Below are 25,923 nucleotides of genomic sequence, written 5' to 3'. Positions count from 1 at the left end.
GAAATCTAACTCACTGAAAAAAGTAGATTATTGAAGGTGAGGATTGTAGATCACTGCTCAAAGTAGGCCTGAATGACATAGTGGTTAAAACACCCATGGCTGGCCTACACTGCATAAGTAGTATTGTGGCCTTAGGGTATTCTTGGAAATTTGCTAGTATTGGATGAGAGCTAGATTCCATAAAAGACAGGATTGACCCCCAGCTATATCTGGACACTACTTCTCACATTTTGTGCTTACTGTTGAAAGCTGAACATAAGAATGGCCATAGTGGGTCAGACCAGTGGTCCCCCTAGCTCTGTATCCTGTCTTTTGAGAGTGGCCAGTGCAAGATTCTTCAGAGGGAATGAACAAAACAGGATAATTTATCAACTGATCCATTCCCTGTTACCAGTCCCAGCTTCTGTCAGTCAGAGGTTTAGGAACACCCAGAGCATGGGGTTGTGTCCCTCACCATCTTGGCTAATACCCATTGATGGACCTATCCTCCCTGAACTTGTATAACTGGGTTCAAAAAAGAATTATATTTTTGGCCTTCATCGTGTGTCCTGGCAACAAGTTCCACAAGTTGATGGTGTACTGTGTGAAGAAGTATGTATGTTTTAAATTTGCTGCCTATTAATTTCATTGGGTGACCCTTGGTTCCTGTGTTATGTGAAGAGGTAAATAACCCTTCCTTATTCACTTTCTCCACATCATTCATGATTTTATAGACCTCTATCATATCCCTTCTGAGTCATCTCTTTTCTAAGATGAATAGTTCCAGTCTTTTTAATCTCTCCTTGTATAAAAGCTTTCCATACCCATTATCTTTTTTTGTTGTTGTTGTTGCCTTTCGCTTTACTTTTTCCAATTCTAATATATCTTTTTTGAGATGGGGCAACCAGAACTGAATGCAGTATTCAAGGTATGGACATACCATGGATTTATATAGTGGCATGATTTTTCTGTCTTATCTATCCATCCCTTCCCTAATGATTCCTAACATCGTTAGGTTATTTTCATTGCTGCTTGCACACTGATCTGATGTTTTCTGAGAACTACCCATGATCTCATTCCTGAGTGTTAACAGCTAATTTAGACTCCATCATTTTGTATGTATAGTTGGGATTATATTTTCCAAAGTGCACTTTGCACTTATTAACATTGAATTTCACCTGTCATTTTGTTGCCCAATCACCCAGTTTTGTGAGATCCCTTTGTAACTCTTTACTGTCTGCTTTGAACTTATCTAGAATAATTTTGTATTGTCTACAAACTTTGCCACCTCAGTGTTTACCTCTTTTTGCAGATCATTATGAATATGCTGAACAGCACTGGTCCCAATATATATTCTTGGTGGACCCTGTTATTTACCTCTTGCCATTGTGAAAACTGACCATTTATTCCTACCCTTTGTTTATGTCTTTTAATTTGTTACTGATCTATGACAGGACCTTACTTCTTATCCCATGTCTGCCTACTTTACTTAAGAGCCTTTGGTGAGGGAGCTTATGAAAGGCTTTCTGAAAGTCCAAGTACACTATGTCCACTGGGTCACCCTTGTCCACATGTTTGTTAACCCCCTCAAAGAATTCTATTAGATGATTGAGTCATGATTTTTCTTTACAAAAGCCACGTTGACTTTTCCCCAACACATCATGTTTGTCTGATAATTCTGTTCTTTACTATAGTTTCAACCAGTTTGCCTGGTACTGAAATGGGGCTTCCCAACCTGTAACTGCAAGGATCATGTCTGTTTTAAAAACTGGCATTACATTAGCTATCTGCCAGTCATCTGCTACAGCAGCTGATTTAGAGCCTCATTAGGAAGAGCTTTCAACCTTGCCTAAGAGGGAGCTAGGCTCAGCATACAAGCCCCCAAACTCTATGAACTTCAATCAAGCAGTCACAGGACAACAAACAAATTTATCCCAAGGATCATGTAGTCACTCCTCCTTTACCTAGAAAACTCCCTGGCAAAACTCCCATTTACTTGCCCTTGTTCACTGAAACTCAGAATTCTTCTAAAATGTGGAAGAACTTTTTTAATAGTTTTAAAATATTCTTGCAATGTTAAAATCATATAGGTTAAATTTAGCCTCTTAATACAACTAACCCCCCATTTTTTCTACCATAGTCTACATTTTAGTGAAGTTTCTCTTTTGTACTTTCAAATGGTTGCTATGAATAAATATTTCATTATCTTGTTTCTGAGATCCATGTTGTCCTATTGAGCATAAGACTGTGCTAGTGACCTCTTAACTACACATACAATTGAACACTCACAGAAAAACCTAGGACATGATCCAGAAAGAGGAGAAAACAAAGCTCTCTGTGTTCTTCTTCACCTTGTATGTCCCAGATGCTGGCTGCACAGAAGTCTGGCTCAGTTTAGAGAGAGGTTGTTTTGTTGGTGTGGGTTCCTCACAGGCATGCCAGTCAGCAGCAAGAGACTTTTGTGTAGCAAAGGAACTCAGAGGTAAGGAAGCTTATGCAAAGGAAAATCCCATGCTTAGCAACTTGCTATTTTGGAACAGAAGGAGGGCCAGGTCCATTATAAAGCCTAGAGTTTCTGTGGTCAGAGGAAGAAGCTTGTCTGTTGCCCCAATGTGAGAGTTAGCCAGCCTATGGGCCAGGTAAAACTGGAGTTGTGTGGGGTACTTCTCTTACTGTTTCCCCTCCTTGATTACTAGAAATGACAAGGTCCACCACTTCTATTACCTTTCCCCTGTCTACCTCATTTTTGCTGCTTTTGGAGGGGGCTTGCCTACTGAGCTGCTTAGGATTTCCTCTCCCATTTCCTTGACTGAACTTAAGAGTAGAACTTGTCAGCCAGTGAGATTTCTCTGGGATCTGTGGCCCATTCAAAAGTTTTGTTCTGTCTGAATGTCAATCAGCCAGTGAGGAACCCAACTCAGTGAGTCCCCCCTCCATTTACAGGACTGTGATTGCTATATATGGTAACTGGGCTTTCTGCAGTTATAATGAGGTAGTCTGAGGCAGCTGCTTAATGACTAAATGTACATCACAGGTTCACTATTAGGGAGCAGTATTTTCATAAATGAAGTTTTGTAGCCAGTGAGGCTGTGTGGAGCTGCTTTCTACTGCATGAAGGCCCTTAATTAGTAACAGTGAGTTTTATGCAGATTTTCTTTTCAGTTGGTTGTTGAAACAATGTGGTGCCTTGGTGTATAAAAGAACCAAAGAAGAGAAGCTAAGCTACTACACGATACCGCAAATATTTGTCCAGTTTCTATGGAGAGGTCTAAGGTAGATTCACAAAGTATACATCCATAGATCTGCATGCAAGTTAGACTTCCTTTTTTTAAAAGAATCAGGTGTTTATTTTCTTGTATTGTACTCCTGCTAAAGTTAGCAACAATGGAGCCTGTGCATTTACTGTTCCTGCTAAAAGAAAGCAAATTGGGAACGCATGTTTAGCAATTCCTGACTACTGCTGAAGTAGCAGATGAAATAATGTGGGATTTGAAAGTATTTATTGATAATGCTATGCGAAAAGTATTTTACTAAATGTATAAGTTATCTGTTTACAGAATCTCATTACTACTCCTGGGGAGAGTCCATGTCAAAAAATTCAAAATTCTGCACCAAAAAATTCACATTTTTGCAAAATTCTGCATATTTTATTTGTGAAAATAATGTAATATAATCACACCTAGTTTCAATTGTTTTGGCAATTAATTTAATCTACAATACAGAAAAAAGTCACAATAACTATTCAACATTTCCTAAATACACATGGAAGTGAAGTTACAAACACTTGGTAATTAATACCCTGCATTCCAGTTATAATCCTGGATTTTCATTTAAATTACTTTACAGAATACCAAACCGCGCGCGTGCAAAAAAAAAAGTAGAATGTCATTTTAAATTGCTCAGAGTTTCACACATGAAAGTCATACAATTTTGCTCATCATTGTCCTGGTCCTGGCTGGGTACTTCGGAAAGTGCATTGTTCTGATTGTCCTGACAGTTTGACTGCTTGGTAAATCTTTTGTTTGCCCTCAGTCTTTATATATGGGTAAGTAAAATAAATCCCGAGCTGTAATTTAACCCCATTGTGTCACTTTGGCACAAGAAAAAAGTGAGAAATGCACATAGATCTTTCTAGCTGAGGATTACCTTGCTGTCATTTATAAGGCTCCTTTACATCACTCTAGCACTGCATGCATCTGATGAAGTGAGCTGTAGCTCACGAAAGCTTATGCTCAGATAAATTTGTTAGTCTGTAAGGTGCCACAAGAACTCCTTTTCTTTTTACTGTAAAGCTTGTTACATTTGGAAGTTCCTGATTAAATATTGGTGCAGGTGATTTCACCCTCATCGCCTACCATTGGAAAAAATCTGCAAAATGGCTCCTTGGAAGAAAAACTCTTAGAGTTCCACAACAGAATTCTTACCCTCCAAAATGTTGTGGGTAAAGGACGGTTATTTTCTCCCCCTCATGTAATTAACATGAGTTCCACCTCTCAGAACCTGTATCTCCGAAGGGATTTGTTGGAAGTCTTTGTACCAGTTCTGGAGTCCCTGTCTTTTCACGTGCCCTCACCAGCTCCCATAAAGTAGTGCTTCAGCTGAGCCTTGCTACTAAGGCAGCTTCTGCCAGTGGCTACCCCTGGGTGTGCCCTCACCACCAAAAGTAGTGATGTTCCAGATCATGGAGGTGGTAACAGGCAAAAATCTAGCTACCATTGCCAGGATTTGACCCATCTCCACAGACAGATCCCTGGACCTTGCAGAAGGCTTTCCATGGACTATATTTCCTTCCCAAAGTTTCCACTTCATCTCAGATACTATTTAAGAACTCAGGTAGAGTTTTAGAATTTTATGTGTAAGAGAAGTATTGATTTATATCTTAAGTTCTCTGTACCATATTGTCAGTTGTCTTTAAGGCAATTTGTATCTAAAGATATGTAAGCTTTGGAATTTTTAAAATGTTTATGCTCTTGAAAGTGACAGATTGATGTCACTGGATTAGAATCAGTCCAGATTTCCTTACATTGCTCTGTTACTGTGTCTGATCTGCATACTCTCTGGTATTTATGTCTTATGCCTCCTCTGAGGGGAGACTGCCAGATCTTGTAGTGATTTTTTAATGTACAAACATCCTCACTAGGCACAAGGATGAGATTTTAAACTTTTACCCTTGTGCTCCAAGGAGGATTTGAACTGAGGTGTTGCAGAGATTAAAGTAGAATCTGGTTATACACCATATGACTTAATCCCTGCAACATTTTTTTTATTTATAAAATAAACACTTGATCGAGTGTTCTTGAAAGTCTATATTTTAATACAGAATAATTTTGTAATTAAGTTACGGTGTGAAAGTAATGCTGTCTGACTTCAAACATCTTGATTACTTGGCAAATTACACTGAAATCACGTAACTGACTTCTTGTCTGAAGACATTCTTCTTTAACCGCCTACTTAAACTTTAGCAGATTAAAAATTAAATGAGATCTTTATTTCCTGTCCATTCTGCTTTGTGTTTTAGATGTATGGCACAAGATATTTGGGGGATTGTGTGCTGAGCCTAGTGACCTGCTAGGCAAGGCTGAGAGCTTCTTAATGAGACTTTGATCCCTAAATCATGATGCACTTTGCATAATCTCTGTGAATCTAAGGGTGAAATGTTTGCTCAGGGGTGGAACGCTGAGGAAGAGTGCTTGGCTGCTGAGTTTGAGCAGCCAGATACTAGGGCTGTCAGAGGAGCCCAGAGGGCAGCAATTGAAATCAGGGAGGCTTTGGGGAAGCACTTTGACAATGAACAGCAGCAACATACATCTTTAGAGTAGCTTCCATGATGCATTCCATGTTTTTTTCCTAGGAGGCTATGTTGACATCTGGGGCCACATATCCCAGTAAGAAAATGATTAAAATGCCTGTTCACGTACTTGTGATTACAATGTGAATTTGTAGAAAACAAAATAAAGATCATTTATCATTATAAAACTTTGCCTTTATTGACCAAGAAATAGCACATTGACACTTACCAAAACACAAATGCTTGCCGGGAAAAGAGGGACTGGGAAAGGGCAGACCCTCACAACTGTGTGTAGATCTAGCTATCATTGTGAAAGTTGTGCGAAGGGGTGGAGTGTTGGGGAAACTGAGGAGTCCCAGACAGTGGAAAAGAATGTGCGGGCGGAATGTGGGTGGGTGGGCGGGCGGGGGGGCTTGTAAAGAACTGTGCATGTGCTGCAGTGGAGGTTGAACCCGGACCTGCTCACTCTGCAACATTATTAAAGACTTGAGCATTTCTGTTTGCTCCTCCATTACTTTTATCATCTGCTCAGTTGCATCCCTAGCAAATGTTTGATTCTCTTTTCTGTCCTGCCTTTCGGCCTCCCAGCACTCCTTTCATTCCCTTTTCTCTGTACTGGAGCACTGCAGTACCTCCCAGAACGTGTTACCTTTGCTGCGTCTTGGCCTCTTTCTTATCTGGTGGAGACGGTCAGCAGGGGTGTATGGGGTGTTCCTGAAGGCCACATCTGGTGAAGCACAGGACAATTCACAGAAGCGGGGTTATTAAATTCAAGCACAGTGTTGAAACATTTCACTTATATGCACCTTTTGCAACATACCAATCACTTTCTCGTGACCCTTGCCAGGCACACATCTCTTCCAGCACCCAAAACATGGTGAGTTTTGCGGGAGGGTTGGGGAGAGTGCTGCACCTGAACAGAAGAAAATACAGTCTTTGCAGGGGTTGCGGTGCCGCTTTACAGGGAAATAACACTCAAATTATCCCACACTTTTCCACAGGCAGGGATCATTCTAGCAGACATCTCATTGCTGAGGGTAAGCAGGGAAACCAGGGTACATCTACCGCACACTTGCGGCTTCCGCCCTGTTCTTTATGCAGCTCACCTACGTGCCGCTTTGGTCCCTGCACAAGTGATTGCTGAATGGCATGGGACAGTGTCCTACAATGGGGGAAGGAACAAAGCTGCACTGCCGTGCAATCTGCGCCAGAGAAGTACCAAGTACCTCCAGGAAACTTTGCTGGAGATCTCTCTGAAGGATTCCCATCATATCTCAGCGTGCATCAACACCTTGTTCCGCAGTACTACACTGGGAAATGTCCAGCTCACAGAAACACAGCCAGCCTCCCACGTTTCTATGCCCTGAACCCACCTCCGCACTACACACGCCACAGCCACTTGCCAGGCGTCTCAACTGCTTCTTGCTTGCCAGAGAGCAACTGCTGGGACTGGCTGGGCACCTCAGGAGTGGAGAAAAGTTCCTGGCTGCCTGCCCCACCGGTTGACTCCGCTGGGAGTGCCACATCCAAGTCTAGCTCCACCTCTTCATCAATAACTTCATCCTCCCGGTTAGGTACTCCTTCTGCCTCCTCCATTCTCTCTGAAGTATCCACGGGGCTCTTGGAGTTGGGATCACCATTGAGGATACCGTCCAGCTCCTTATAGAAATGGCAGGTCTTAGGTGCAGCACTGGAGTGACGGTTTGCCTCCCTTGCCTTATGGTACACCTGCCTCAGCTTCTTTATCTTCGATCTGCACTGCAACGTGCCCCAATCATAGTCCTTTTCAGACAAGCCTTAAGATATCCCAGTTCCTATGGGTCAAGTGCAGCTGGGACTGCACAGACTTCTTTCCCCATATACTGATCAGATCCAACAGCTTTGCTGTGGTCCAGGCAGGAGAGCGTTTGATGCAATAGCCCGCCACGGTCATCTGGAAAGACACGATAAGACCTCCCTGTGCCGAACCAGCAAGCAGGAAATGGAATTTAAAATTCCCGGGGCTTGCAAGGGGTAGGGGTGGATTGTTGTTTACCTGGATTCAGGGCAGCAGAGTTCAAACTGCTGACCAGAGTGGTCAGGATGGGCATTGTGGGACACTTCCTGGAGGCCAAATAAAGCAATTAAAGCATGTGTTGTGTCTACATTGGCTCTTTGTCGATAATAAAGGGAAGGGAAAAGGAAAAAGTATCTCGTAGGGGTGGAAGTATTTTGTCACCAAAACCGGGCATTTTTCCTGACAAGTCGCATCGCTGTGTGTACGCATTCACTATTTTGTCGCCAATGTGAACAGACTTGATTGGAATGAGAAATTTTGGTTTAATGTCTTCAATACATATTACATCTTTATGGAGTTTAACAGTCTAGACCAGGGGCGGGCAAACTTTTTGGCCTGAAGGCCACATCGGGTTTCCAGAATTGTATGGAGGGCTGATTAGGGCAGGCTGTGTCTCCTCAAACAGCCAGGCGTGGCCTGGCCTCTGCCTCCTATCCAACTCCCCCGCTTCTCGCCCCCTGACAGCTCCCCGGGACTCCTACCCCATCCACCACTCCCTGTCCCCTGACCACCCCTGGACCCCCCACCCCTCACTGCCCCCCGGGATCCCTGCCCCATCCAACCCTCCTGTTCTCTGCCCTCTGACTGCCGTGACCCCTATCTGCACCTTTGCCCCCTGAGCACCCCCTGCCCTCTATCCAACCCTCCCTGCCCCCAAAGGGGGGCAGCAGGGGAGGGGCCAGGGGCTAGCCTCCCGGGCCAGGAGCTATGGGGCCGGGCAGGAGAGTCCTGCGGGCTGGATGTGGCCCGCGGGCCATAGTTTGCCCACCTCTGGTCTAGACAAACCTTGAATCAGCTCAGATATCCATTTTCCCCCCTTTGCTGATCATGTGTAACTTTTATTGTTATTCTGAGAAACAGTTTCCAGAATGTCTTTCTCCCTTCCCCAGTAATGAATACAAGTTAAATTGACAGATGATTACATTTGTTTGCCTACCTCTTTTTTCAGAAGATCAACTGGTGTAATGATATATTAGATGTTATTTAGATATGGCATACTGAGTGAAAAGTACCTGAGGATTTGATTTTTAAAAATGACTATTGATGTATCAAACATTGTAGGCCTTATTGTCTTCTATATGGGCAGAAGGGTGAAGAACCATGAAGATCTTGGCAGGGAGAGCATTGTAGGGGGCACTTCTGTGAAAGCCTTATCACATCCATGGTATTGGATATAGAGGGAAACCACGGACAGTGGCTTCCTTCCTGGAATTTTAGAAGCAAATACTCAGTCCCTGTCCACATTTTGGATACCCCTTGAAGGGTGGCCCCAGAGGAAAGGAATTGTAGGGGATTTCCTGTCTTCGCTTGGCATCACTGTGTGCTTCCAGGTGGCCAGCCACCGGCTGATCTGTGTAAAATGGTGATGGTGTAGTAGGAGTGAATGTGGCATGCCGCTTTCCTCCAGTGTTTTTGGCCAGGTGGATCAGTGCTATGTATGGTCCCTTGTTTGTGGATGACACATCTACTTCTCTTCTGACATTTTCCCAGGTTGAGATCTGCTGCAGATTTCACATCTGTGTCACTGGTTTTCCGCTACTGGACCCGCTAGTGCAGCAGAAATATATATTTCTGCTGCCTTTGGATCTTTTGTGGTCATGCAGGGATCTTAAGGATGGGTGCAAATTGTTTTTCACTGTTAAGTGTTTGATAATAGTATATTTATAATGGGTGATCGGGGAAAAAGCTTTGTGTTGTACAGATTTGTGGCAGTCAAAAATTCGTTACTTTTTTGCTTAAAATATTGCAGATCCTTACCACTGGTTTTGTTAAAATACTGTTAATTCTTAGAGTAATCTTGCCAGCTTCCATGCTGCGGAAATTACCAAGAATTGTTTTTATAACTGACTCTGGTTCTAGCCGTTTAATGGGAATATGTATTTCTCTTAATCTCTAACTGGCAGAAATGCAAATGCAGTTTGTGGTGGTGGTTTTTAAATCTAATTTTCTATTTCAAAAATAGGAGATTCAGGTGTCTGGGGCTTGAAAAAAAACTTTGCTTTGCTGGAGCTTTTGGAACGACTGCAGAATGGCCCTGCTGGCCAATGTGGGACAACAGAAGAAGCTATTGGCCAGTCTGGAGAGGTATTGATTCAAGAATACTTACCTTTGTTTAAAACTATGAAGAGGAGATAGATAGTTAGTTTGTTTTTAGCTTAACAAAAATTAAAACCAAACACTTACCAATTAAAAGTTCCTATGGTTGCAGAATGTATGTATTGTGTATATACACAAATCCTAGATCTCAGCCAGCTAATACACGAATTGCTGTTTAATTATTTGCATTTTTTCAGAATAAAGAAGTACTAAAAACTTGAATAATTCATTTGTACAGTGATTATGGTCCAATACATATAGATTCAAGTAGAGGCAAAACCAAAATTACCACTTAATTTGCACACTTACGTGCATTGAAAAAAGTCATTAAACTCTTCTGGAGACTGCTCCTCTTTATAAATGTCTTTTAGCTGCAGTATTACAAAAAAAAGAAAAGCTGCAGCACTTCCTAAAAATCTGAAAATGACTTTCTTTCCCAAATTTCATCCTTTTACATTAATTTGGTAACTGCATTAATTAGCTGTTTTGAGTGTTTCCTGATGGCTGCTTATACACTGATGTTGTTGCAGTGAGATCATGACTGAGCCAGTACAATATAATCCATCCTAGAAACAATGTATTGTCTTAAAGAGGTGCTCACCCATTGATATCCTGTTTTTTAAAAGAGACATTGGAGAAAAGTCTGGGATCTGACTTTTCATTGTTTTTGAGCATCTTCAGTACCTATTGAATTCAGTTTGAGTTGTGGATACTCAGGACCTCTGAAAATCAGTCTCCTGTGGTTCACTCAAATGGTGAATTTTTTTAATATATTTATTTATTTGTAAAGAAGGGCTTGGTGAGAGAGTGCAGAATTTAAAATCACCCATTTGGAATAAGGTGAACGTTTCTTAGCAATTAATGATTTTAAGGGGAGTGAAATTTTTAGGCTTGGACAAGTTGAAAGTATCTAATCTAATTTATTTTCAATTATTAAAATCCAATATTAACGCATTAAGGTTTTTTTGTTAAAGAGCATAATTCGTTGTGATGAAGATGAAGCTCATGTTGCATCTGTATACTGCACTGTTTGTGCCACTCACTTGTGTGCCGAGTGTTCACAGCTTACCCATTCTACGAAGACATTAGCAAAACATAGGCGTGTACCTCTTGCTGAAAAACCTCATGAGAAGACCCTGTGTTGCCAGCACCAGGTGCATGCCATTGAATTTGTTTGTTTAGAAGAAGATTGTCAGACCAGTCCCCTAATGTGTTGTGTCTGCAAAGAATATGGAAAGCATCAAGGTCATAAGGTACTGTTGTTTTTCTATTACACTCGTGCTGTTGGATCGTTTAAGAAAATAATACTTCTTTCCATTGTTAAGCACACAAACTCCCTCCCTCTCTTTCATGCCTGATCTTTGAGCCTTTATCAAGAATGTCCCTGCCTTTTTGTTCCTTTCCTTCACTTCAGGCAACTGCTGTGGTAACAGCGCAATAACAAACAAACAAAAAATCATTGTGATCTGTAAAACCACAGTGCTGTTCTTCATCTATTTATAAGGCAGAAAGACTCATTATCTATTCAAGCCACCAGTTTTGATAGTTGTCAGCTGTTCATGATGTAGGGGTTGCAGTGTCACCCAGACAATAGATGGTGGTCCAAACAGTTTTTCCCTTTTTCTCTTTACATTTTATTAAAGATGGGGGGGAAAGACAAATGTGCACATGTAGTTATTTGTGTGATTGCTATATCCCTGTTTCAGTCGCATAACAAAATGAATAATACCTGATTTTTTTTTTTTTTAATTTATCAAAGATTAAGTTTAGTCCAAATTTTTCCTCTTTTTTTCCTTCCCTAATTCTTTTGCATAGTATGGGGGGGAAATCTTATTTTAGCTCGGCTGATGGTGACTGGAAGGGAAACTTAGAGCTGACATTTGGTATGTGTTGCTTTTGATCGTAGCATTCTGTTTTGGAACCAGAAGCAAACCAGATCCGTGCATCCATTTTAGACATGGCACACTGTATAAGAACCTTCACAGAAGAAATCTCAGACTATTCCAGAAAACTAGTTGGAATTGTTCAACAAATTGAAGGAGGAGAACAAATAGTGGAAGACGGCGTTGGAATGGCCCACACAGAACATGTAAGAAATTGTTTTTCTCAAACACAACATAATTTTTTCTGTAGTAACCAAAATCTTTTAAGAGTGTTGTATGAGAATTATACATAAGAGCTCACTCAGAGTCCAGTTCTGCAAGTTACTGAGTAGTCTCAGTTCTGCAAAGTCAGTAGAAATTGAATGTGCTCACACCTGGAAAGACTGAGTCCCAAGAGGGATGCCAGGAGAACTTCTATCACGTTGATTGTCTCCTTGATTTTACTGAAATTAGAGTGGCTTTGGGGAGAGCTATATACACCTCTACCCCGATATAAGCCTCAGGAGCCAAAAAATCTTACCGCGTTATAGGTGAAACCGCGTTATATCAAACTTGCTTTGGCCCCCTGCTTCCTGTTCCCTGACTGCCCCCTTCAGAGACGCTACCCAAACCCCCTGCTCCCTGTCCCCTGACTGCCCCAACCCCATCCACACCCCTGACTCCTGACAGGCACTCGCTGACAGCGGCGGGAAGCAGAGCAACGTGGCCCCAGCTGCAGCGCTCCACTTCCCACTGCCGGTGAGCGTGGGGAGGTTGGGGAAAGGACTCGCCTGCGGTGGGAAGCGGAGCGACGCAGCCCCAGCCCGCTCTGCTTTCCTTGCCCCGGCCCCAGCCATGTCACTTGGGTGGGGTGGGCGGGGAGTTGGGGAAAGGTCCCGCACTCACCAGAAGTGGAGCGCTGTGGCTGGGAGCTGGCGGGCTGGGGCTGGCCTGCTCTGCTTCTGCTGCTGCTGGTGAGTGTGTGTGGGGGTGGGGGATCCCTTCCCCTGAGCGACAGGGCTGGGGCCAGGGCGAGGGAAGCGGAGCAGGCTGCTTCCAGCCCCCCATTAATCACCCGGGCCACTCTGGGCCTGCGGGGCCCCCAAAAGTGTCCCCTCACAACTCCTGCCTCTCAGACCCTGGGGGGGAGAGGCCCTGCTCCTGACTGCCCCTTGACCACCCCCTGACACCCTCTGCCCCTTATCCAACCCCTCGGCTCTGGCCCGACACCCTTAACACGCTGCTCAGAGCAGCGCGTCAGAGCCAAACACGCTGACGCACTGATCCGCCGCAGCGTGCAGCTCCACCCCGCTAGAGCGCTGCTTTACCACGTTATATCTGAATTCGTGTTCTATTGGGTCGTGTTATATCGGGGTAGAGGTGTACTTATACTGCATTGAGGTACTATGGACAGTAGTTTGTCCATGTGTCCTCATATGCTGTTGTATTTTTTTCAAGTTATTTCTCCCTGTTAGTATTTTTTTCATACACTGTATACATGTAATAAGTAATTGTTTATTGGAATAACCTATGCAAAGGCCTTAGTGCTGGGAGCAGATATACAACCCTCACCAAAACTGTGCCTGTTGAGATCTGAATCTGCCGGTCACTCATTTTGAAGTTAGGAGTTGGATGTAACACAGCACTAAGTATTATGCTATTTGAATAAAATGATTTTTGATTGTTAATTTTCTATCTTTGATTTTATGACTTTACACTGTAGGTCCCAGGTACTGCAGAAAATGCCCGTTCATGCGTCCGAGCCTATTTTTCTGATCTTCATGAAACCCTTTGTCGCCAGGAAGAAATGGCACTCAGTGTGGTTGACGCACATGTGCGGGAGAAATTGATTTGGCTTAGACAACAACAAGAAGACATGACTATCCTGTTGTCACAGGTTTCAACTGCTTGTCTTCACTGTGAAAAGACTTTGCAGCAGGTAGGTGATTAAGTGAGCTGTAACATGGAGCAAGTGCATAGTTGGATCTGTAAATGAAGCTTAGGTTATAAACTGCTAAATTGGACAATGCTGTGCTTTTAAATTTTCTTTATCATGTTAGAAACACGCTATTATAAAGTGAGATTGAAAACATTATAGTAATTATTTGTGGTGTGAATATGGAGACACAGGTGTATAGCTCAGGCTAAAAATATAGGTTTTACAGGGGAAAGGTTTTACAATTGCTGTTACTAATGAATACTTTATTGGAAATAAAGTAGGGTAGAAAAATGTTTGCTTGGAATTAAGTGGTTCTTTGGAATTTTGCAACCCAAACATCGCAGCATTGTGCTGAGTATGAGAAGTAAGTTACTATACTAAAGGTAAAACTGACCAGTCTGTTTTCATTGTCCAAGATGAGTAAAGAGCAAAAAGTAAATAAAAAAACATATTTAGTAAAAAGTCAACTTTATTTTTAAAATTTTTTCAGTTTTATCTGTTTAATATGCTGTTATTGTAAGACAGCTTTTTATTTTTTTAACATGATTTTAAATTGCTTTTGTCTCTTTTTAAGTCATTGGGAACTAACTCTGGTCAAATTTCACCTTAAATACTGACATTCTACTTAACTAAATTTCCCAGTTTTAACACCTGGGTACAGTTTTTCACAGTTATGTAGTGTTGCTGTATGCTATTTAACCAGTTGTCATATTCCAAGCCTGAGGAAGCTACATTTCTGTGAATGGTATAGATATTGTTCTTTCACATCACTGGGGGAATGAGGGGTGAGAGAGATGTGTTTTCTCTTTGGTTTTTTTTGTTTGTTTGTTTTCCAAAGCTCTTTGAGCTCTATTAGGATTAGATTTGCAGTATAAAAGTGGAAAATGTATCATTTCTTAAATGCATTTTTTGTAAATGTAAACTTTGTTCTATGAGATTATTCAAAATAAAAAAGAAAACCGTTTTATTGCCATACATAATTATCTGCCCCTTTTTTTCCATTAAATGATTTACTAGTAGAAAGAGTGCTTCTGCCTTTTGTCTGTTTTAGGATGACTGCAGAGTAGTGTTGGCTAAGCAGGAGATTACAAGGCTACTAGAAACATTACAAAAACAGCAGCAGCAATTTACAGAACTTGCAGATCATATACAGCTGGATGCTAGCATTCCTGTCACTTTTACAAAGGTATAGTCTTCAAAACCCTTTTCATATGTCTTCAAGATTCTAGTGAAAATAGAACTATCTGCTTTCTGAAATTCAAAATGTGTATTAAAGGAAAACTGCAGTGATTTATCACCAGACTTTTCATAGATGCTGCAAATGCATTTGTTGTGTAAAAATATATCTTTTTAAAATTTTTTTGGGTGCGACTGACTCTGATTCCAGAATACGGAGGCTGCTATCTTGCACTATGACACAAGATACTTACTCTCTGTTGAACCAGATGGGGGGGAAAAAACAGTCAGTTTGAGTGGTGTTTCTTTGTCAATTTGCATTTAGAGTATGTTTGCTACATAGATATCTCTGTTTTTTTACCTGAACTGTTATATTTTTCATTATTTTTAAATTTTATTTTAATGATCAAGATAGCTGTCAGGAGTTCTAAAAAACCAAGAGATACTCTCCGGAAAGCAGCCTTCCCCCCCCCCATTTGCTCTCCCCCCCCCCCCCCCCCCCCCGCCTCCTAAAATTGGGAGTGGTTTTGGACAAACACCGAGCCTGGTGGATGCTGGTTATTTGATTTCTTATTTGCCTATTAAAAATACAAAAAAAAAAAAATTCCATTACATATTTCCATTTACAGCATTCAAACTGGTGTATTTCTTCCATTGATTCTAATCGTGAATTTGTTCCTCTCATAACTTAGCATTTGGTACCAACTTGGCAGCCTTCATATTCTGAGTAGGATTTACTGCTTAGTTTCAATGTGTATCTCAAAATAATATGAAGTTGTTTCTGAAAGAAGGTTGAGATGATTGTGAAATTTTGGTAATACACTGGAGTTTCCTCTAAATGATTTATTTCCTAATCCTATAATTAAAGAATTTTTAAATGGGCTTTGAATCACAGTTGAACAAAAAGACAAGAAGTTTGAGAAAAGTGAAGGATGATGTTTTGTTTGTGTTGTATATTAGGCTGCATCCATATCTCTTCATTGTTAATGGGGGAAGGAGACACTGTTATTTTGAGTGACTTGCTGCTGTTTTCATTATGAAGCAGCAAGAACAATGCCAATGAAGTGCTTTCCTGAAGGGGCTTCAGTCTGGAGACTGTCTCAGTCGTACTGTATGTTATTACTAGGGTTACTATCAAAATCTGTATGGTAGAACCTGAGAGTTATAAACACCTCGGGAAAAGAGATTGTTCATAACTCTGAAATGTTCGTAACTCTGAACAAATCGTTATGGTTGTTCTTTCCAAAGTTTACAACTGAATATTGACTTAATATAGCTTTGAAACTTTTCTATGCAGAAGAAAAATGCTGCTTTTAACCACCTTAATTTAAATGAAACAAGCACAGAAAGTTTCCTTAACTTGTCTAATCTTTAACCTTTCCCTTTTATTTTTTAGTAGTTTACATTTAACACAGTACTGTACTGTATTTGTTTTTCTTTTCTTTTCTTTCCCTTTCTTGGTCTCTGCTGCTGCCTGATTGCATACTTCTGGTTACAAATAAGGGTGTGGTTGACCAGTCAGTTCGTAACTCTGTACTTCACTATTGCTTTTAATTTACTATTAGTAGATACCTCATGACTTGGAATCTTTACTACTTTGTGCAAGATATTCATGTGAACTTGCATGAAAGAGTCAAGAAGACAATAGTGTGTATTTTCAGGAATATTCCTAGTATTTCTGCACCAAGGTCAGGGATTCAGAAGTGGATTCTGTTGCACAGCTTTTCTCACTGATTACTAATGAGCAAGGTTTAAGATTTTTGTCATGGTTATTTTTAGTAAAAGTCATGGACAGGTCGTGGGCAATAAACAAAAATTAATGGGAGCCCTGACCTGTCTGTGACTTTACTCAAAATAATGGAGGAGAGAGAGCTGGAGTGGGAGGGGAAGGAAGGAAGGAATGACACCTGGATCCCATGGTGGGGACTGACAGCCTTAGTCAGGCCCAGGCCCTGCGGCAGGGGCACACAGCAGTGGCTACGGCTCTGGCCTCAGCTGAAGCCACGGAGGGCAGGCCCACAGCTCTGGCCACAGCAGTGGGGGATGGAGGGGGGTGCATAGCCCCAGCTCCACCCCTGCCTCTGACAGCTGAAGCCAAAGTCACAGAGATCCAGTAAAGTCAGAGAATCTGTGACCTCTGTGACTAAATCTTATCCTTACTGATGAGTTAATGCCCCTCACCTGTAGAATTTGGAAGCTTTTAGTGTAGTTGTTGGAAGCTCCAGGACAAAACCTTGCCGCTCAGCTCAGGCCACCAGGTTTTTCTGCCTCTGGTGGTGGAACAGATTGGCAGGTCAGTTTCTCCTGACCATTTTGTTATATAATTTTCAATTTTTCATTGGCAGTGAGTTAAAATATATCCCCCCTTTCCCTCCCCCCCGCAGATCAGGTATTTGGCAGCATGGTGGTTTCAGCCACCCAGATCTGCTGCTGCAGTGCCTCCTCTCTGAGACTCCTCTGTCCCCACTCAGGTATGGCAGAGCTGTCTCACAAATACCAGGTACATTAAAGTGGTGTTCCCATTGTGAGGCAGCATTTACACACTTTAGAGGGTGAATTATGCTCTGTCTGTCCCCAGCCAGCCAACCCTCTTGCTGCCATGGCATGGTGCTCAGAGTAAGACCCGCATGTTGGGTCCAGCCCTGCCATGAGGAACCATAATTCCAACACAGAATAGTCTGATCAGGAGCTTCTGAGCACTTGGGGAGATACCACCATAAGGACACCAGCCAGCCAGCTCAGGAGGGTATGTCTCTCAACAGACCTGGCCTGGAGGGGGGAGCCACAGAAAGAATCCAAACTCTTTGAGGTCATGGAATGGCATACTTGATACAGCACAGAATGCAGTGTCGTTCTCCAGTCATATCTGAGTGTCCCTTAGATTGTTGCTGAAAACCAACCCAGTTTTTTTTAAGTGGCAACCCAGTTTTTAATCTAGACCTTGCATACTCACTATGGAAGCCATCTTTGCAGGATGGGGAAGCATATTTGGAGGACAAAATTTGCGTATACATCCTTTTAGTTCACTTTGACACCCCATCAGTGTTGTATCTAAAGTTAAACAAAACAAACAAATAAAAAGCACCCCACAAACATGGTTGTATGGGATAGGACCAGAGGCTCATCTAGTCCAATACGCTGTCTGAGAGCAACCAATACCATTTGCTTCAGAAGAGGGTACAAGTAAGTACTGTGACAGGGTCGGGCCAGATGGCTATAGGATAGTAATAGAAGGCAGATATATTAGCCCCAGGCTAAATAGGTCCCTTTTCCCTGGGTAAGGTAACAGGAAAGGTTCCAGAACAATCAGGAACCTTCTGGAGACAATTAAGACAGGCTGATTAGAACACCTGCAGCCAATCAATTAAGGCAGGCTAATCAGAGCATCTGGGTTTTAAAAAGGAGCTCACTTCAGTTTGTGGTGTGCATGTGAGGAGCTGGGAGCAAGAGGCACTAGGAGCTGAGAGTGAGAACGCAGACTGTTGGAGGACTGAGGTGTACAAGCATTATCAGACACCAGGAGGAAGGTCCTATGGTGAGGATAAAGAAGGTGTTGGGAGGAGGCCATGGGGAAGTAGCCCAGGGAGTTGTAGCTGTCGCACAGCTGTTCCAGGAGGCACTCTAGACAGCTGCATTCCACAGGGCCCTGGGCTGGAACCCGGAGTAGAGAGCGGGCCCAGATTCCCCCCAAATCCTCCCAACTCCTGGTCAGACACAGGAGGAGTCGACCTGGACTGTGGGTTCAGAAAAACGGCCAAGCTGAGGGCTGCCATGAAGCTCCAAGGCGAGCAAATCTGCCAATAAGCACAAGAGCCACCAAGGGAGAGCAGGAACTTTGTCACAGTACATAGGAGGCAATTATGCTGCTCAGAATGGAAGTATCCTGCTACCTTCTCTTCGAGGTTGGTCTGTGACTAAGACAAGAGTCTTTTTATCTCATCCAAAAGTAAGAGCAACCAGATGTCAGAGCTTCCCCATGGCAATGGAAAAATGCCCTGGGCAGAGAAGAATCGGTTACCTTTCAAGACAGTAAAGGTAAAGGGCTCAGAAAAGAGGGAGAGGAAAAGTTGAAGTCCTCCTAGTTTTCCACTGACCTCGAAGCCAAAATGGACTTGCTAGATAGCCAAGGAACTCACACTGCACCTTCAGAAAAGACCAGATATATTTGAAGCAAGAATTTTTTTCATCCAGACCAGTTATATTTTGGTGTATAGGCGGAACTCAACCAGGAAACTTCATTCCTTGATATCAAATTTATGTTTGTGGTGTCAGTGGAAACAGACACTTTAGGGAAGGAACTGCCTCTTTGTACAGAGCTCAGCACAGGGGGGCCCTGCCCTCTAGATGCTACCATAATACAAATATAATAATAGTTAACGAAGTAATGATGGATATTAGCTACATTAGCATTTCTATATTGGATTCCTGTACAACCAAGCACCATAGAAATGAGAGCTCAGGGACTCATGGCGTTCTGCAGGGAGCCACAGCCAAGATGAAAATTCTGATGTCATCAGAATTAATCAGAATGAGAGATTATATTAGTCTCTGGCTGGCCTTCCTACTTGCCATTAGTGCCAAAAGGCAGGTTTTGGAATTAGTTCCCCTATCTGTACAAGAACCACATTTTTGGTGTTGTGAGGGAAAAGGTCATTCTTATAGCTCCAGAAACCTTTCTGTTTAAGGCACATTCTTCTTTCCACAGTTCCTGGCAAATGGTTCCCCTATCATTTACTGAGTGAGGTTCCATGGCGTAGACAGAAGGTCAGACTAAATGAGCATTGTGGTTCATTCTGGGTTTAAAATCTATTAATCTATAAATTAAAATGGCACTTTACAAATAGTGAGACATGTTGCATGGCACAGAGATCCTGAAGTTTCCTATAAAGACAGTGAAGATGGATCTTTTAGCGTGTTTTCAGTGTTTTTATATTTTTTTTTCACCAGGACAACAGGGTACATATTGGACCAAAAATGGAGATTCGAGTTGTGACCCTAGGATTAGACGGAGCTGGCAAAACAACTATTTTGTTTAAGTTAAAGCAGGATGAGTTCATGCAACCTATTCCAACAATAGGTATGTAACTGAGTGATTTAAAAATTTGACGGATTCATTATTAGGAATAAGAGTATAAAAAGTGAACTTTTCTCTTTTAGGTTTTAATGTTGAAACTGTAGAATATAAAAATCTGAAGTTTACTATTTGGGATGTAGGAGGGAAGCACAAGTTGAGGCCTTTGTGGAAGCATTATTACCTCAATACACAAGGTAGGATTGCTAAAATATTTAGACTGTTTGGTTTTGTAGTTTGTGCATTCATTAGTGCCAGAAGAATATGACTAGAAATCATTTAACCATAGAAAATTGACATAAAATAAGTAATTCTGTTTAAGGTGAAGTATGGGTGCTAGATTCATGGCCTAAGAAAATATTTTGGACCAGTAGATCTTTGTCAATGGAAAAGTTGCATTCTTCATAAATTCATCAGCTCCATAGTTCATGGAGCCATAACAAAAATTAGAACCTCTAAAACCTAGCTGGTTTTAGCTGACAGCGGACAAAAATGCAGCATTCGAGAAGTTCACATGGTGACAAGTAGCACTTCACATTTATAAACGTTGGATAACATTTGAAATTAAAATATCAACTCTACAAAGTGACATAACTTCTGACCCAGTATTGGAGCACAATGTCCAATCCTAGTTACATTAATACAGATAAAAACAAGTGTATCAGAACGCTTTGCTGTCCACATGGTAAAACATTCTTCTGAATGTTACTGGCATGAAAGTGCCTACTATACTTTTGGGCACTGAATTATGGGGGTGTCATAAGTGCTCTAAGTTTGTTTTCCATTTAAAGTGGGGTTGAGATTCCTGAATCTTTCAAGGATAACAAACTTCTAGGTACATTCTTCACAGCCTTCTTTGCAAAATTCTGAGACATTTTAAATCAGGTCTTCTTTTAAAAAAATCATTTTCAGAGATTAACATCATCTCAAAAGTCAAAATGTAGAGATCACCAATATAGGGTCTTTTCTCCTATGAGAGTAGAAGAGGGGCAGGGCTAGGGTGAGAATTGAAAATACCAACAGTTAATTTGCTTTTTTACTATAACTGTTTTATTTTTCCACTGTAAAAGCTGGGAAGCACTGAAATTTACACAGAGAATTTCTATTCTCCAGTTCTGCCTCCTTAGCTCATTAATCTTCCTTCCACACCTCTCATTGTCTACAACCCCCAGGAGTTCCTAATAGTAAATGACTCTATGCCAACCCTTCATCCATGCCATCTTACAGCCTCTTTGGCATGTAAAATCCTCCCACAAGTGTACATAACTTTAACTCAGGGTTTGGCTACACTTGCAAGTTTGAGTGCATTAAAGCAACCCGTCCACGCTGGCAAGGCACTTAGAGCACCGGGACCCTGCAGCTGGAGCACTCCTGGTAATCCACCTCCACAAGAAGCATAACTCTTGCCGCGCCTCGTCTGAAACGCCCCAGCGGCAGCGTGAACGAGGTATTGCATTACTGCGATCAGCCTCCAGAAACGTCCCGTAATCCCCTTAAGTCAAGTGGACGCTCTTGTCATTGTTTTGGAATTGGCTGTAGGAATGCGGATATACCCTTTTAAAACTCCGTTTCTGACATCCGGCGTACTTATCTGCTCTGGGACAAAGCAACCATTAGTGTGGAATGTTGCTTCCTGTGCATGAGAGAGAGAGGCCAGGGGAGGGGGGGTCTGAACTTACAAGAGAGCATGCTGACATGCTCTCAGTCCCTCCAAAACCCACTCTCTCTCCCCCACATATACCCAACACATTCCCTGTCACACTCCATTCCCCCCACCATTTGAAAAGCACGTTGCAGCCACTTGCATGCTGGGATAGGTAACACAATGCACTGCTCTCTGTGGCATTGCAAGAGCTGCTAATGTGGCCATGCCAGTGCACTTGAAGCTGACAGTGTGAACACACTGCAGCGCTTTCTGAGGACTGGTTTAACTCACAGCACTCTACCTCTGCAAGTGTAGCCATGCCCTTAAGGCTTGTCTAGATGAGAAAATTGCACTGGTTTAGCTAAAGATGTGATTTTGAACTGATTTAGTTATACTGGTTCAAAGCCATGTGGACACTCTTATTTTGATTTAGTGTAAATTGATTAGGAATTGCTTTAAGCTAAACTGAAGCAAGTCTCCACACAGGGCTTTGAGTCAGTTTAAACTAAATGGGTTTAAAAACAGATTTAAGTTAAACCATTGCAACTTCGTTCTGTAGACAGGGTCTAAGATGCTGGCTTTTGGGAAGACTTTTTTTTCGAATAAGTATGTTTATCTGTACAATATCTTAATAATACTGAGGCTTGAGTTAATGTGCAATTCTGAGACACTCAATCTGTGCATTGTAGGTGGTTCTGTGTTGGAAATAAACGGGAGTTTGTGGAGTTGAGGAGTCAGTGCATTTGGGTATTATGTCTGAGTGACTTTTGAGAGTGTGCGAAACATGTTTCACTATTTTTTTCATAGCGGTGGTATTTGTTGTCGATAGCAGTCACAGAGACAGGGTTAGTGAAGCACACAGTGAACTTGCAAAGTTATTAACAGAGAAAGAATTGCGGGATGCCTTGCTGCTGATCTTTGCCAATAAGCAGGTATTGATGAATTTTTTTTCTATTCCTTTTTAAAACTGTAATTAACACAAACTTTGTAAACAGTCTGCCATAATTAAAATGTGGGGAAGGAATAAAGTTTAATGTTTTTCCTTAATATTTAGTGACAATATTTAAGAAGAGACTAGTCACTGATTTAATGAATCCAATAGCTATTTCTGCATGTGTGACAAGGCCAGTAAAACCTTCTGTCCAGCCTTAAGACTATTAATTTGGTTTGAGGTTTTTAAGATGATGTGGGAGATTTTCTAACCGTTCTAGATAATCTATATTCTTATCAGTGAAAGTGAAATCTCTAGAAAATTTACTGTGTGCATTTAAAATAATGCCTGGCTCTCTTGCAGGATGTAGCGGGGGCTCTTTCAGTAGAAGAAATCACAGAAATGCTGAGTCTCCATAAACTCTGCTGTGGCCGTAGCTGGTATATTCAGGGCTGTGATGCTCAAAGTGGCATGGGACTATATGAAGGATTGGACTGGCTTTCAAGGCAACTGGTGGCTGCAGGTGTACTGGATGTGGCTTAATTTCATGACAGTTGCAAATTAAATTTGTAATTCACTTATTTGCACGGGTTAGGATGTTGTAACAAGGTCTGCATTGTGAAGATGGAGATTTATCTAGAGCTCTGGTTACAGAAGAAAATGTACATGGCACCTGCTTATCAAGGATTGGGGAATTGGTGCAGTAAACACTTGGTGCAATTGCTACAGTTTTTAAAATTTGGTAATGCAACAGACTATTAGGGTGGGCTGGCTGCTAAGATGCCTAGATTTTTATTTTTTTGTGTGTGAAACTAGGTTGTTACTTCCAATTTAAGCAAAGTTTTTCTGCTAAAACGTGTATCTAAATTTTCTAATTTCAGCATAAGGGCACAGAAGTTACTTACTATTACAATAAAATTCTTATCCAAAAAGCAACTTCAAAAAAAACCAAAACAAACTCTTGAGCTATTTAGAAAGCAACCAAAACTCTAGATGCTCTTTGGTAACACATGATGCCACTTGTAGTACATTTAAAAAAGCATTAGCTTAAATTTTGCTTTGAAAACTCCATATAGACACTACAAGAAGGAAAGTTATTCCCCAGTCATTTATTTATTAACCTTATTGCATGCCTTGGGTTGTGGATAGGACTAGAAAGTGGTAAGAACGTAGTAGTCTTCCTAGGACTTTGCAGATTCAATGAGTGTTGGCATTGACTACCATTAGTAATAAAAGATGCAGTTAAATGAAAGCAAAGCAAAATTATACATACTGAAATGTCAGCTTTCCATTAATAATACAAAATATATTGATGGGAGTTCCTGTGCATGCCCAAGGACATTGTGTCTTTAGAGATTAAACTTCATCCTTAAATCAAGTTAAGCTAAGAACTTCCTAAAGAAAGCAGTTGAAATATCAGCCCACCTATATATTTTTACATGAGTTATGCTTCCAGAAAGAGGTAGCAGCCTTAAAATATTAAGTAACCTGCTGTAAAACCACTGCACACTTAATAACTCTTACTTAGAACAGCCGATGGTAAAATCTGATCTAAACTTTTAGTGTCTGATTCAGATTCTTTATATACTTGGAACTGTCACCAGTGCCTGTATTCAAAGATTATTCATTCACAAACTCACAGAATCTTAAAAAGAAAAGGAGTACTTGTGGCACCTTAGAGACTAACCAATTTATTTGAGCATGAGCTTTCGTGAGCTACAGCTCACTTCATCGGATGCATACTGTGGAAACTGCAGAAGACATTATATACAGTCTCTGTGTATATAATGTCTTCTGCAGTTTCCACAGTATGCATCCGATGAAGTGAGCTGTAGCTCACGAAAGCTCATGCTCAAATAAATTGGTTAGTCTCTAAGGTGCCACAAGTACTCCTTTTCTTTTTGCGAATACAGACTAACACAGCTGTTACTCTGAAACCTGTCACAGAATCTTGGGGCTGTATCTCTGTTTAAATTTGGAGAAGATTGGAATAATTTATTGATGTCTCCTCTTTTGCTGTGCACACAGTTCTGATCACCATAAATCTGTGTGGTGAGTACACCTGGTGACTCCTCTGATCCCTTCTGTAACTAACCCCTGGAAAGTGACGAGGCCATGCAGAAGGAATACTATGGTATTAGTACATATTTTGTAGCATTTTTCCCCACTACATACAGTAGTTAAAACAAAGAATATATAAACAAATTATTTTAATACATTTGCACTTCAGGAGGCAGCAGCTGTGGTAACTGCCTCCTCCTGATGACACTGGTTTATAATCACCTCCATTCTTTACATTTCATGCTAATGGTGTTATATGTACATTAAGCTTGCTGAAACTGAACAATTTGAATTGTAGCTCAAGTGACAAGTGTCACTGTTTTCAAAGGTGTAGATACAAATTAAGCTAGTCTTCACGTTTAGAAGTGATCTTAAAAATCCTTGCACCCATACTAGAACGCTAAGAGAAGGATTTTACAGACACTAAGTTCAGACTGCACTTGAAAGCTATGTTCTCATTCAGAATACATCTGATAATATTGTACATAATTTACATGGACTGAAGAATTTTTGCTGCCCAAATCAAACTGAAAATTGTTCACCTTTCAGGCTGCAATCTCTTGCACAATAGATATTTTCTGCCCCTTTGACTATCTGCTCAGCCTATATTGCAGACCCAGCACAGACCTTTATAATTCTTTGACTGTCCTTTTCATAGTTTTATTTTCAAATATTAACAAGTTCCTCAGGAACATATACTTTAGCTGGAAGATTTTTAATGAATAAAACATGCATTGGTTGGAAGATCTAATATGAAATTTGTCATTTGAGTCGGTACATTCTACATCTTCAGTGGGTTCAATTGTACATGCTCTCCCACTGGCTGTTATGACTTTTGTTTTCTCTGGTTATTTTAAAGCACTCGGCAAAACCAGTCAATACTTTGAAGGGCTTGTAGAGAAGAGTATGTTTGGGGAAAAATTCACTTACTCATCTTTTACTTTCAGAACAAAAAGTTCTGCTGCAAATGTAGTATACTTGCATAAAAGTATTTTTTAAATGCAAACTAATGTGACTGATTCAAGTAACTGTGAAAATAGGTCTTGCATTTGTCTGTTAACTCTTCAGGTGTTATCAAGTAAACTTAAATTTATTTGTGTTATAAGTTAATACTATATATAAACTGCTTCAATTGTAAATTTTAAATGTCTTGAACTTTAATTCAGTTTTTAGTGTACTAACTTATGCAGGTTATGATTGGGATGTGCTTCTCACATTCTATTAAAATTAAAAAAAAACAAATTACAAGTATTGCAGAGAATTATCTGGCTAAGACTAAAGCCTGAATTGTTTAAAAAGTTAACTATAGCATTTAGCT

General features: G+C 41.1%; 1 protein-coding gene across 3 annotated transcripts in view; it reads left to right on the top strand.

Moving 5' to 3' along the window:
• TRIM23 (tripartite motif containing 23) overlaps positions 1-25,923 on the top strand; it is a 36,654-nt gene that overhangs the window by 5,689 nt on the left and 5,042 nt on the right. For 2 of the 3 annotated variants that reach the window (XM_077816935.1, XM_077816933.1), the window contains exons 3-11: positions 9,787-9,908; positions 10,895-11,173; positions 11,827-12,009; positions 13,506-13,721; positions 14,773-14,907; positions 19,845-19,974; positions 20,055-20,165; positions 22,421-22,545; positions 22,908-23,121. In XM_077816935.1, coding sequence (XP_077673061.1) covers positions 9,787-9,908; positions 10,895-11,173; positions 11,827-12,009; positions 13,506-13,721; positions 14,773-14,907; positions 19,845-19,974; positions 20,055-20,165; positions 22,421-22,545; positions 22,908-23,087 — 1,481 coding nt within the window. In that variant the 3' untranslated portion in view covers positions 23,088-23,121. Of the gene's footprint in view, positions 1-9,786; positions 9,909-10,894; positions 11,174-11,826; positions 12,010-13,505; positions 13,722-14,772; positions 14,908-19,844; positions 19,975-20,054; positions 20,166-22,420; positions 22,546-22,907; positions 23,122-25,923 lie in introns of those variants that run through there. The other variant, XM_077816934.1, reaches the window with a different exon arrangement.

Source organism: Eretmochelys imbricata, chromosome 5 (genome assembly GCF_965152235.1).
Source record: "Eretmochelys imbricata isolate rEreImb1 chromosome 5, rEreImb1.hap1, whole genome shotgun sequence".
NCBI lineage: Eukaryota > Metazoa > Chordata > Testudines > Cheloniidae > Eretmochelys > Eretmochelys imbricata.
This window is presented reverse-complemented; position numbering and strand designations above follow the sequence as displayed.